Here is a 13,908-nt window from a genome sequence, read left to right as displayed (position 1 = left end):
ACCTAGATGAGCATTCCTCTAGGAAGTGGTACCTGGGTCAGAGAACAGTCATGTCAAATATCATTTTCAAACCTTTTTTCCACCCCCCTGAGATACAGGAGGTTTTAGCCCAGGGATGGAAGCTAGGATCCTATGTGTGTACCACTATGCCTGGTTTCCAAAAACACAGCTACCAACCAGAGCAAAAACAAGATGAGAAATGAGTGGCCTGAGGACCACAGGTCAGTGTGCTAGGCTGGCCACCAGATCAGCAATTCAGCAAGGGGGACATACCCAGGACTTAAGACAAAGGGGAAATCAGAGTAGCTGGGTACCAACTGTGTGGATGGAGGGGGGTTCTTCAGGGAGAACACCCAGAGGGCAGGAATCTGGAGACTGCCAGCCAGTACCGCCCAGAACAGTTTCAAAGAGGAGTTTGGTGAGACCTCTGAAGAGCAAGTTTTAGAACAGATCCTTGGTCCTAGTTTACAAAATGAGTGATGGTGTAGAAGGTGAGAGAGAGGGACACACCCCCCCTCAATGCTGTGCCTAACAAGGGTACCCAGGATGAGACCAAAGCAGTGGAAACTTAGGATCCTGGCATTTTTTTTAAACATTTTATCTAAGAGCTGGGGCTATAGCTCAGTTGGTAGAGTGCTTGCTTCGCATTCACAAGGCCGTGGTTCAATCCCCAGCACCACAAACAAACAACAACAAAAAAAAACTTTTACCTAAAGATATGAAGACATACACAGAAAGAAAGTGGGTATACACCTAAATTAACCCAGGCCCTAAAAAATGAACTGAAAGGATGTGAGGAAAGATACATGAATAGCTAAAAACCAATATAAATTCCAAAGGTGAATTACAAGAGACCCACAGGATTAAACAAAAAGGTATGTCAGAATGCCAGCTCATGTGCTCAGCCTTTACTTCAAGCACACAGCCCTGACCCAAGAAAAAGTGCTAGTTGTTCCTGCACTTCAATGTTTAGGGAACAACTGAGGCTTGGAATTAAAATCACATTATAACATTCAGAGCCACATTTTTACTTGCTTTTTAAGGAAAGTGGCTTTGTAAATCATAAAGCAAGTATCTACTAAAGGCTTTAATAAAATAACCAACTTACGAAAGCAGCCCCCAAGGCATACCTGTAATCCCAGTTACACGGAAAGCGGATCACAAAATTCAAGGACTGTTTCAAAAAATACTAAAAAGGGCTGGGAATGTAGCTCAGTGGTAGAGCACACCTGGGTTCAATCCTCAGCACCCACATGCACACGCACACACACAAAAAAAAGTGTACAGAAGATCCTTTTCTTCCATCTTAAGCACATACCACACAGCCTCTGGAATGGCCAATAGGACTGGCACGGAAGGAGCGGGCTGCCCAGGTAGCTTCCCTGCGACCACCATGCTCCAGAAAGGCCCTGTAGCTCCTCTTACAGCTTCTTAACCCCTTGCTGACTCCATTCCCGGGTCCAATGGCTCTTCATTTGGCTTGACTGGCCACTCCGCACTTTTACAAGCAGAAACAACTCATGTCTTTACCAGACATGCTGCAATTAAGTCTGATAAACCAGTTTTCACTGAGCCAGAGATTAAAAGGCCCTGGAGCCAACTTAATTTTGAAACCTGACCCTGAAGGGGCTGAGAACAGCACTGAAGGGAGCTCCCCGACGCTTGGTACTCAACATGATTCTAGCTGGGCACAGTGGCCACACCTGTGATCTCAGCAAATGAGGCGGCTGAAGCAGAAGGATTGTAAATTCCAGGCCAGATTGGGCAACTCAGCAAGACACTGTATCAAAAAAAAAAAAAAAAACGGAAAGGTTTGGGATGTAGTGCATTGGTGAAGTGCCCTGGGTTCAATCCACAGTACCAAAAAAAAAAAAAAAAGTTTCAGTACATGCCACATAGCATGGGTGAGCCTTGGGAACATCAAAAGCAGTCAGTAACAGGCGGCCACTTGAAGAGGCCATGTGTTATATGCTTGCCTTCATGCCAAATGTCCACAGTAGGCAAATCCAGAGGGAAAGCACATCAGCAGTTATCAGGGGTTGGGGGGTGGTTAAAATGTTCTAAGATTAATTTTAAGATATGGCTAAACAGTACAACACACATGTTCAGTATGTGCAAGGTCCCCGTTTGATCCCCAGCACTGGGGAAAGCGGGGGTCAACTGCAGTGATTATTTCACCATCAAGAATAATAAAACTGTGGAATGGCACACTTTGAATGTGACTCTTTACAAAAATGAACTGCTGGGCTGGGACATAGCTCAGTGCTAAAGGGCTTGCCTTGATATACAAAGCTCTGGGTTCCATTCTCAGCTACAAGGGGAAAAAAAATTAAACTGCTGGACACAGTGGTGTATATCTGTGATCCCATTTACTCAGGAGGCTGAGACAGGAGGACTGCAAGTTCAATGCCAGCCTCAGCAACTTAGGGAGACCCTGTCTCAAAATAAAAAATAAAAAGTAATGGGAATATAGCTCTTTGGTACTATCCCTAGTACCAAAGAAAGAATATACACTGTTGCCCTCATTAAAATGACAATCAGAATATAAAACACTGAACATTTTCTTCCCCCTTGAGATAGGGACTTGCTGTGCCACCCATGCTGCTGCAAATATTTCTCCCCCCTTACCCTCCAGAGCAGCTGGGACCACCTGAGCCTTGCTTAGAACTCCTCATTGTCTGTCTTTGGAGGTCAGAGGACTTAGATTTTTCTATCTCTGATCCATGTACCCATAACAGGAGCAGGCAATTCCCAAAGGGAAAATGGTGAAACTATTAACCAACCAAGTCTGGCTTCATCAGGAAGAAGTAAGCAAAACCACAACTTTTGATTGATTCAATAAGGTTTCCATTTGGTGCTGCAAATACAGCCCTACTACCCTAATTCCCACCAGTAGGTTTACAACTACAGGTAGGCATCGAGTCTCAATCCTTCAGGAGCAGTTCTACATGTGGAAACCAAAATCAAAACCACTGTTTTATGCTCAAGTATTTAACAATTTGTGAAGATGGGCTGTTTTTTAATACCAAGGATTGAACTTGGGTGCTTAAACACTGAGCCACATCCCCAACCCTTTTTTAGATAGGTTCTAAGTTGCTTAAGGCCTCACAAAGTGACTGAGGCTGGCTTTGAACTCACAATCCTCCTGCCCCAGTTACTAGGATCACTAGTGTGCCCTACTACATCCTCACAGCCGCTGATTTGATGGATTAGCTTTCAATGGTGCAAAAGTGATGTAATTTCCAGAAACTACTTTGATTCGGGTCTGTCCTCAGCCTGGTCAAACAGTCTCAATATCGTAGGCAGGGGCAGCCTCAGATTCCAGCCAGCCCTGTGGTCAGGAGAGGACGAGACACTGCAGGGCACTGCTGCTGACTGAGGACCTGCCAGGCCCAACTACCTACACTTGGTGGGTCTATCAGACACAACCACACCCCAAGTCCAGGGGCACCTGGGCTTCAACACCAGCAGAACTACTGGCCAAGATCTACTGAAGGATAAAACACAGCCCTTCCATGGCCTGGGGATGGAGCTCAGGGGTAGAGCACTTGCTAGCATGTGAGGCCCTGTGCTCGCTTACCAGTACTGCAAAAACAGCAACCATGTGCTCTCATTTACTCTATTATCAAGAACTCTGTGAGGGGGCTGGGGATGTGGCTCAAGCGGTAGCGCTCTCGCCTGGCATGCGTGCGGCCCTGGTTTGATCCTCAGCACCACATACAAACAAAGATGTTGTGTCCGCGGAAAACTAATAATAATAATAAAAAAAACTCTGTGAAGTGGGAACACACAAGGAATGTGAGGCCCTGGCCACAGCAGTCATCAGTCCCTTGGTGCGCCCCTGGATTCTAACCCAGTCCCAGCTCTGTTGCAAGTCACATCCTCCTCTCCCTTGAAAGTTTAAACACTTCACAGACCTTTTCCATTCCCCTGCTTGTCTTCTAAGTTGCTGGGATCACAGATGTAGCCACTATGCCCAGCTACCTTGGAGTCCTTTTAAGTACAGAGGGTCTGGAAACTGGTGTCCTACTGACACCAGTGCACTGAAGCCTGGGGCACCGACTGAAGCAGTGGAGGCAGAACGCCATGTTCTATCTTTGAGTGACATCTTGAAATACCCTTCTAGCTTTGCACTGGAGACAACCAGCATCACTTCTGCATACTGACAGGTTATTCTGCTAGATGGGTGTTTAGCTTTTATTTGCATGTATCACATTGGTCGCATCCCCATTGCTAATCAACTAATGCTACCAGAGTGCCCCTCAAGCAGACATACCACCCACACAGAGGCTGTCCTGCACTTGAGCCATTCCCACTGTGGAAAAGGAGCCCTACCAGAGCTGTGCATTCCTGTATCAGAAAGGATGCCACTGCCCACCCCAGCTTCACACCAACATCCACAGTGAACTTCATGGAGATGTCCTTCTTCTCCTGACCACAAGCGTTGGGAGGAACTTAGAAAAGCATCATCTTGGCCCCTACTACCCCAACCTAGAAAATGGAGATCTGGCCCCAAAGAAGCCCACAAAGGTGGCCTCATCCCCAGGGGTGACCACAGGAGGCGACTCTCCTACACAAAGTCCCAGAAGCAAGGCACAGTGGTGCACATCTGTAATCTCAGTGACTTGGGAGGCAGAGGTAGGATCAAAAGCTGTAGGTCAGTCTCAACAACTAAGTGAGCAAGTTAGCAAGATCCTGTCTCCTTGAGCTGGGGTGTGGCTTACTGGCATGTGGCAGAGTGCTTGCCTGGCGTGAGAGGCCCTGGGCTCGATCCTTAGCACCAGGTATTACTAAATGAAGGCACCTGTCCATCTACAAGTACAAAGGAAAAAAAAAGCAGCTGGGACTGTAAGTGGCTAAAAGTGGCTAAGCGTCCCTACTTCAACAATCCCTATAACCCCCACCCACCCCCCAAAAACAAACAAAACAAAAAAAGGTTCCCAAGGTGAATACTTCACAAAGCTCCAAAGGTGGCCACGAGCTTCCCCAGCTCTACCACCCCGCAATCCATGAAAAGCCCACATATAGCCAGGAATGGTGGCACCTATCTACAATCCCAGTTATTTGGAAGGCTAAGGCAGGACTGCAAATCTGAGGCCAGCCTCAGCAGCAACTTAATAAGACCCTGCCCCAAAATAAAATAGGCTGTTTGTGAAGTAGCTCAATCCCTAGACCTGTAGGGGGAGGAAAGCACATGTGTAGCATCTTCTGGACTAACTGACCTGTGGAGGAGATTCCGAATCCTGGTGGTGCTGCAGCTCCCTTTGAACCACTAGGCACAGGCATCTCTCCCTCACCAGGTCCCCAGTGAACCTGCTGCTGAAGCTAGCCTTGATCCTTGTAAAGTGTGCTAAGTGATATTCCACCTAGGAGCCCAGGCCAGTTGGTTCCTACATGAAAGAGCTGAATTTGTAACAATTAAGTTAGTGTGAACATGTGCATACCTGTTTTTATTTCTCTCATTGAACACAGGAGTTTCAAAAATGAATGCTGCCAGTTGAAGACAATTTTCAAAAGCAGAGGATCTCGGGGAAAGATTAATGGCACACTTGTGTTTAAGTAATAAAAACCTTGAGCTTTTCCCAGAGTTGAGGGAAGCACCCAGAACTAAAACGAGATTCTCAGAAAGGGGCTTATGCTTCTTAGTGAGGCTGAGAGGAAAAAAAAAAAAAAGGGACAGCGCTCTCACCAAATGACTTCTTCAGGGAGGTACTCTTCCGAGACAGCCTGGCCACCTCCTCATCCAAGTATGTGGGTAGAGGAGAGAGAGAACACTGAAAACCCCTAGGGACAGTTCTCCTAATGCAGATTCCTTGCTTCTGAGCAAGGAGAAGCACCGGATGTGCTCTGAGACCCCTGGTGGGTCTTCTGCCTGGAGGCTCCCAGGACCGTACACTCCATATGCCCAAATGCTCCGCAGGCCAGGCAGTGGTACCAGCAGGAAATACCCATGTTTCACCCAATATTGCCACCAACAGCCTTTCAACTAACTGGAAGAGAAGAGAGCAGGGAGGGTAGAAGATACAGTGATTACCAGGACTTAAATTCTGCTAGAACTTCCAGGACCCTCCCAGCTACAAAAAACATTTTCAGTTTATTAAATACTATTTTTTGTTGCTGTTTTTGACATAGGAACTGGCTATGTTGCCAATGCTGGCCCCAAACTCCTGCATTTAAGCACTCCTCCGACCCAGCCTCCCGAGTAGCTGGGAACACAGGTATATGCCAGCACACCCAGTTTCACTTTTCAGTTTATTAAATACTCTAATACAAATATAAAGATAAGAAGTTTCCTGTTTGATACTTATATTCATTTCCTTAGAATATGTTTGTGCTCCATTCTGAGAATTAAAAAGCATAACAAAAGAAGGTCCAGATATTTAAAGGCGCTGAGGATCAAACCCAGCACACATGCTCAGTAGGCACTCATCCACTAAGCTACATCCTCAGTTCCGGGAAATTTTGAATCAGCTGGAGGTTCACAAGATGCTCTGGTCAAAAACCCAGGCCAGGCTAGGCGCAATGGCACTCGCCTATGATCCAAGTGACTCAGGAGACTAAGGCAAGAGGATCGTGAGTTCAAAGCCAGGCTCAGCAATTCAGCAAAGTCCTAAAGCAACTCAGCGAGACCCTCTCTAAATCAATATAAAAAAGGACTGGGAGGGCTGGGGTTGTGGCTCAGTGGAAGAGCACTTGCCTTGCACTTGTGAGGTACTGGATTTGATCCTCAGCATCACATAAAAATAAACAAAGGGATTGTGACTACCTACAACAACAAAAAAAAAGTTTAAAAAAAAGGGGGGGGGGGAGGAGATGTGGCTTATTGGTTAAGCACCACTAGGTTCAATTCCTGGTACTAAAACAAAAAACCCAGGGCATTGCCAGGCATAATGGCCATGTATGTGATCTCAGCAGTAATCTCAGGAGGCTGAAGCAGAGGATGGCACGTTTGAGGTCAGCCTGGCCTACTTAGCCAGAACCTGTCTCAAAATAAAAAATAAAAAAAGGATTGGGGATGTAGTTCATTGGTAGAGCACCCTGAGTTTACCCCAGTAATTCAAAACAACAAAAGAAGGAGTATATGGATCAACTTAACATTATATAACTATGGTGTCACTTATAAAAACCTATTTTAATTACCATTCTTTTCATGAGTCTTAAGTAGCAGATCCAGCCTGTTTTGTCTCCCTGAAATGAAGTGCCCTGAGATTATCTGCTCCTAACATACTTTATTTGGTAGAAAACTTGGCCTTCTTCATCTGGTCCCAAGAACCAGAGAGATGTTAAAAGCAGCCAGATTACATGTCAGTGCACATGCATGTACCCACCTGAAAGGGAGGCAGTTAGAGCCCTGCAGTGGGAGTGCAAGGCACTCTGGTGCTATCTCCCCACCTAGGTGCCTTTGTTCACATTATGCCTGGGCCTCTGCCTCACCATGTCCATGTGGGTTTCACATCTGTCTGCATGTCTGCTTTCCATGGCCACTGCCTCAAATGGACCTAGCACTGGGACCTGCCAGCGGGCAGCAAAGAGAGAAAGGGGCCCACTTCACCCAAACATGTCCCTGCGAGAGGGGGTTAAAGCAACATGCCTGTCACCAATCACACCTGCCTGCAGCTGCCCCCTGGGTTCTCTAAGGGCAACCCGAGGGATACAGTTCTTTGTCTTTCCTTAGAAGATCATTGTACATCTGGTCATATGTAGTTTTGAAATCATAGACATTGGGCTTGTCAGGTGCTGGTCCTGGGAGCTTCACGTGAGTTCCTGTTCCGAAGGACCGGACACTGAATCCCCGCTTGCTGGAAGACAAAGCAGAAAGGGAATCAGTTGGATTCAGACACAACATTCTAAAACTGAGTAGGTATCAAATGGAAATGAACAGACTAAGCAGCTTCATTTGTGGACATTAGAGAATTAAGTTTCTAAAATATTAACCTAACGTTATTTAAAATTGAGTCAGGTATGTGGAAACACACACCTATAATTCTAGCAATTCAGGAGGCTGAGGCAGGAGGAACTCAAGTTGGAGGCAAGCCTCTGCAATTTAGCAAGATCTGATCACAAAATAAAAAAGAACGGGGAATATAGTTCATTGCTACAGAACAGAATCTGCCATTTCAGGGCTACATGCAAACACTATAGCTTTGAAAGCTGTTACTCTAAACTCAAAAGACTAATTGTGGGGCTGGGGATGTGGCTCAAGCGGTAGCGCGCTCGCCTGGCATGCGTGCGGCCCAGGTTCGATCCTCAGCACCACATACCAACAAAGATGTTGTGTCCGCCTAGAACTAAAAAAAAAATAAATATTAAAAATTCTCTCTCTCCCCCCTCTCACTCTCTTTAAAAAAAAAAAAAAAAAAAAAAAAAGACTAATTGTGCATTGGAACCCTTGAGCCATCTGCCCAATGCCATGACCTCTTGCAGGATTCACTTCTCAGGATCTGTAAGACACCTGGACAGACTTGTCTACTTGCTGTGAGCACCCCTTCCCAAACTGATCTGCTCCTAGGAGACTGTCCCTGCAAAGTCCCAGTGCCCTTGATGCTGGCTGATCCACCAGACCTAAACAACCATGAGAGTCCTCTGCAACAAAGAAAGTCTCAAATAACCTAGCAATCATAGGTATGGAAGTATACACCTTAACACTAGATACCCAGGAGGTTATGGGCCTCAAAATAAAACAGAGCTGGGTGTGGTGGCGCAAGTCTGTAAACTTGGAAGGCTGAGGCAGGGAATCTAGAGTTCAAAGCCAGCCTCAGCAAAAGTGAGGTATTAAGCAACTCAGTGAGATCCTGTCACTAAATACAATACAAAATAGGGCTGGGAATTGCTCAAGTGACTGAGCAATCCCTAGTACTCAAAAAATAAAATTAAAACACAGGGGCTGGGTTGGGGGCTCAGAGGTAGAGTATTCACCTATCATGTGTGAGGCCCTGGGTTTGATCCTCAGCTCCACATAGAATAAATAAAATGAAGGTATGTGTCCAACAACTAAAAAATACTAAAAAAAAAAAAAAAAAAAAAAAAAAACATAGAAAGGGCTGGGAATGTGGTAGCTCAATGGTAGAGCAGCCCTGGTTTCAATCCCCACTACTGGGGGGAGAAAACAAACAACACTAAAGCAAAACTTCCAAAGTTCAGTCCCCCAGTCAAAAGTAAAGCTTCATCAGCAACAGCAAGGCACTAAGCAACTCAGTGAGACCCTGTCTCTAAATAAAACACAATATAGGGCTGGGGGTGTGGCTCAGTGGTTGAGTTCAATCCCCAGTACAAAAAATAATAATAATAATAAAAAATAAAAGCTAGAAAGCAGCAAGGTCAACCGTTGCTGTGGCTGGGAGTGTGACCTGGCCCAACAGGCCTATGACAATAGCACACCTGAACACACACATTCCTGATGGGGCAAGCAGATACCTTTCTCCCGAAGTTTGAAAGTATTTCCTCACAAACTCCAAGTTCCAAAAAGTATTTTCCATCAAAGAACAAGCACACTGCCCAGGCCACCCTGACCAGCCAAAGATAGGACCCCTCACCTAGTCCTCATGGCACCAGCCACCTGCTTGGCACTAGGGGATGGTAGGCAGAGGTCAGCAGAGCAGATCTCATTTCCAAAGAAATCCAGGCTGCTGAGGCAGAGCCCTCTGGGACTCTGGCTCATCAATTCTGACATACATACTGCTCATTCTTTTTAAATGAGAGCTCCATCCCAACTTCAGGGCTGACAAAATGTGAAAAATGTGAATTGAGGACATGAGGTGACTATTACTAAAACCAACCCTGGGTCTATAGGTACATGCCTCCTGGGGTTAAACCCTGTTACCCTCTGGATCTCCTGAGCTGAGCATGTATTAAGAACTTGGACAGGGCTGTGATTCATTGACACAGGCATCCAGGAGCACCCCTTTGGACAATGGTAACCAGACCCCACCAATCACCTTTGCCTCTGCTGGGGCAGTTCAACACTGAGGGTGCTGGGGCCCAGAGCAACACTTTCCTCTCCCTCAGCCACCCCAGTCAGGATTCCTCCCTGCCTCAGCCCTTTGTATTGGACCATTCGCTCATCTAAACCAACAGGACCAGGTTATTGCCTAAGACAGGCTTTGTGCTGGGATAGGGCTTTAGGAGGCAGGGACCTGTCTCCAAGTCAATGGGGGAAGGATTAAAATTGTATAATAAGCATGTTTACTATGAACACATGAACCCATAAAAACAAGATTACCTTAAAATGACTGGAACCAAGGCCTGGCAGAGCCAGGACTTGAGCTCAAGGCCCTGCCTTGGGAAACACAGGGAGCAGGGCACCCTGTGTAGACTACAACACAGAGGCTGCACTGAACCCAGAGCCTAAGTTACCTAGGATAGAACTTCTGACCATAAGCTGCATACAAAGGGACTCTGTATATGGGTCTGGAGCAACTCCTGTGGCTATGCCTCAAAGGGTAGCACTTTTTTTTTTTTGGGGGGGGGGGCGGGGTAGGAGGGTTACTGGGGATTGAACTCAGGGGCACTCAACCACTGAGCCACATCCCCAACCCTATCTTGTATTTTATTTAGACACAGGGTCTGAGTTGCTTAGTGTCTTGCTGTTGCTGAAGCTGGATTTGAACTCCCGATCCTCAAGCCTCAGCCTCCAAAGCCAATGGGATTATAGGTATGCACCACAGGGCCCGGCTAGTTTACTCTTTAGTACTGCAAAAAAAAGAAAAAAAAAACAATATATCATAAAGGAGTGGGGGATGTAGCTCAGGGATAGAGTACTTGCCTATCAAGTGTGAGGAGGCTGAGTTCTATTCCCAGTGCAAAGAAAAAAAGTCACTGTAAGGCTGGGGATATAACTCAGTGGTAGACTGCTTGCCTAGCATACATGAGACCCTAGGTTTGATCCCAGTACACACACAAGAGAAGCTAATGTGAAAAAAATGTTCAATTAAGGAAAACTTTTATCATTATCACAAAGCTAAAATGAACATTGTACAGAATCCTAAGGAAATACTCAAATTAACAAACTTGGCCTGCAGTATTTTTCTAATATTCTGCACTAATTGAATTCTTCTCTTAGTATTGGGGATTGAACCCAGAGACACTAAGCCACATCCCTAGTTTTTTTTTTTTTTTTTCCCAATACTGACAACTGAACCCAGGACCTCATGCTTGCTAGGCAAGTACTCTACCACTGAGCCACATCCCCAGCCCACTCAAAGTTGAAGATTTATTTTTATTTACAATCTTTCTGAAATGGGACTTCCTACTAATGATGTTAGCACACACCTGTACTGCCAGAACTCAGGAAGCTGAAGTGATAGAATGGCTTAAACCCAGGAGTTTGAGACCAGCCTGGGCAATGCAGCAAAATCTCACCTCAAAACAATCTCTTGAGGCTAAAACAAGGGTCTGAAAATTCTAGGCTAGCCTCGCAAGATTGTAGGACCCTGCCTCAAATGTTAAAAAAAAAAGGGGGGGGAGGGTGGCAGGCAGGGGGATATTCAGTGGTAAAGCACCCTTGGATTCAATCACCAGTGCTTTAAACAAACAGACAACTTTTCATAAGCTCTTCTAGCTTCTAACAAAAAGCCAGTGGCATATGCCTCTGATCCCAGTGATTCAGTATAGGAGGCTGAGGCAGGTGGACCACAAGTTTGAAATGAACTTTGGCAACTTAATGAGACCCTGTGACAGTGCTAGAACACCCTGAATTCAATCCAGTTAAGGAAGGGGGGGAAAAAAAAAGCTGTGGTGGCACTGTCCTGTAATCCAGCAGCTTGGGAGGCTGAAGCAAGAGGATCAAAAGTTCAAAACCAGCCTCAGCAACTTAGTGAGGTCCTAAGCAACTCAGTGAGATTCTGTCTCTAAATAAATTTCCAAAAAGGGCTGTGGATGTGGCTCAGTAGTTTAGTACCCCCGAGTTCAATCCACAGTACCAATAAATAAATAAGAATTGCCCAAATGCAGTGTTGAGAGATTTGTAACAAAATTAACGGCTGGACAGGAGCCCCTATAAGTTTCATAACCACCCCAGTTATTCAGTATGAATACTGAAAGCCAGTGATGTTTGCTGTATCAGTGGAAAGCAGATTACTCAAGTTATTTCATCTCCCTAAATGTGTGCACACATATAAAAAGATACCCAGGAGGAAGTACCCCAAAGTGGTACTAAGTAATCTTCATTCTCTTCATCTTTCACTCCATTGTGCATCTACTCACTCACAAGGAAATATGAAGGATGTCGAAGCAGGTAAAAGCAACATAAAAATTTACTTCCACCTGGTGATTATTTGGAGGGGCTCTTCTGCACCTGGTGCCATTCCAGACTTAAATCTTCACTGACTGCCTCTGGGGAGGCTTAGGCTTTAACACAGCTGTTAAGTCTCAATTCATTAACAAAATTGTTAATGAATCATCAGTGGAGGAGGTCTCCCAATCAACCTTGGATAGTTTTCCAGGGGTGTGGACTTTGCACTCTTTTACTTAAATGTACCAAATATCTAATGCTATGTTCAACAGAAAACTGCAGACATAAATACACATCCAGATGGGCAGGGTGCACATGCCTATAATCCCAAATATGTGGGTTGAGGCAGGATCATCCCAAGTTCCAGGACAATCTAATCAATTTCAGAAGAACCTATCCCAAAACCTAATTTACAAAAAGGTGGGACATAATTCACTGGTAGAATGCTTGCCTGGCACGTGAGGCCCTAAGTTTGATCACCCAGAACTGCAACATACATATAAATAAATACATGAAGACACAACTCAATGTAATTCTATCACATTTCTGGCTTAAAAACAATCTTCACATGGATTTGTTAGGTTCAAAGCATACCACCATCTACAAAAAAAAAAAAAAAAAAAGAGAGAGAAAAAGACACTAAGTGAGCATTGTGGACTGCGTGGTAAACTGTAGGAGAATTAAACTCAGGATTAGCAGATTACACCTGTTACCTTCAGCCTCCCTAAAAGATGTAAGGGGCCTTCCAATTTTTAGAGGGCACTCAGGAGAGCACAGGCTGGAGCATCACAAGAGGACGGCGGCTTTTTTTTCCTTAAAATCTTAAATAAAATGTGTCTAACTACAACTAAAAGACACATTTATAAAAGTTTACATGTAGTAACTTCGGGGAAAAAAAGCATTTCAACTGCGCTCTACTATTCCAGTTGACATTTACACCGAAGTTCAACTGTAAAACAAGAGGTCAATGTTTCATCTTCTCAGGGGCTGAACGAAAAAACCTGTGTCAGGGAGGAATAAGCTTTTATTAACATACACAAGGGCCAGGAAAGGTGAGCCGGTAACGAGACGTAGGCCAGGACCACCGACCCCAACTCACGCCGCGTCCCCGCACTGCCCGAAGCAGGCGGGGAGGGAGGCCGGGCAGACCCGCAGACGTGGACAGCAGCGCCCAGGCGCTCGAGACGCGGAGTCGGGCCACCACTGCTTCCAGACTCGTCCCACCGCGACTAGACGCGGTGCGTCACCAGACCCGGCCTCGCTCCGGACCCCCGACGCCAGCCGCCGCCCTCGGGCCCGAGGCGAGCTCAGGCGGCGGCACCCGACCTCCGCGTTCCGCAGGGCGGGCGGACGGCCGCGAGCGTTCCGGCTCCGCAACGGACGTCCCCGCGCCGACCGCCCGAGCGGGAGCCACGCGCTCCGACGCCGTCCGCGGGGCCTCCGAGCCGCGCGCCGCCAGCACTGGTGGGGACGGGGGTCGGGAAGGGAGTGCGCTGGCCAGGGCGGAGCACCCACTACCTGAGGATGTTGTGCGCCTCCATGCTCCGATTCTGGTTACTCGAGCACACCACCGCCACCCGCAGCGGCGACGACGGCATGGCGAAGGCCGCACCGTCTGCCGAACCCGCTCCCGGGCTCCCACCCAGCCGCGGGCTTCCGCGCGAGCAAGATGGCGGCGA

At 46.6% G+C, this 13,908-nt stretch overlaps 1 protein-coding gene across 1 annotated transcript in view; it reads right to left on the bottom strand.

Annotated features, from left to right (window-relative positions):
- SSU72 (SSU72 homolog, RNA polymerase II CTD phosphatase) overlaps positions 1-13,908 on the bottom strand; it is a 27,385-nt gene extending 13,477 nt beyond the window's left edge. Inside the window, exons 1-2 of the mRNA XM_081308733.1 lie at positions 13,748-13,908; positions 7,656-7,799 (exon numbers count right to left, since the gene is read on the bottom strand). Of these exons, the coding sequence (XP_081164859.1) occupies positions 7,656-7,799; positions 13,748-13,827 (224 nt within the window). The 5' untranslated portion in view covers positions 13,828-13,908. The remainder of the gene's footprint in view (positions 1-7,655; positions 7,800-13,747) is intronic.

The sequence above is a fragment of the Spermophilus citellus genome (assembly GCF_964194105.1).
Source record: "Spermophilus citellus genome assembly, chromosome: 9".
NCBI lineage: Eukaryota > Metazoa > Chordata > Mammalia > Rodentia > Sciuridae > Spermophilus > Spermophilus citellus.
This window is presented reverse-complemented; position numbering and strand designations above follow the sequence as displayed.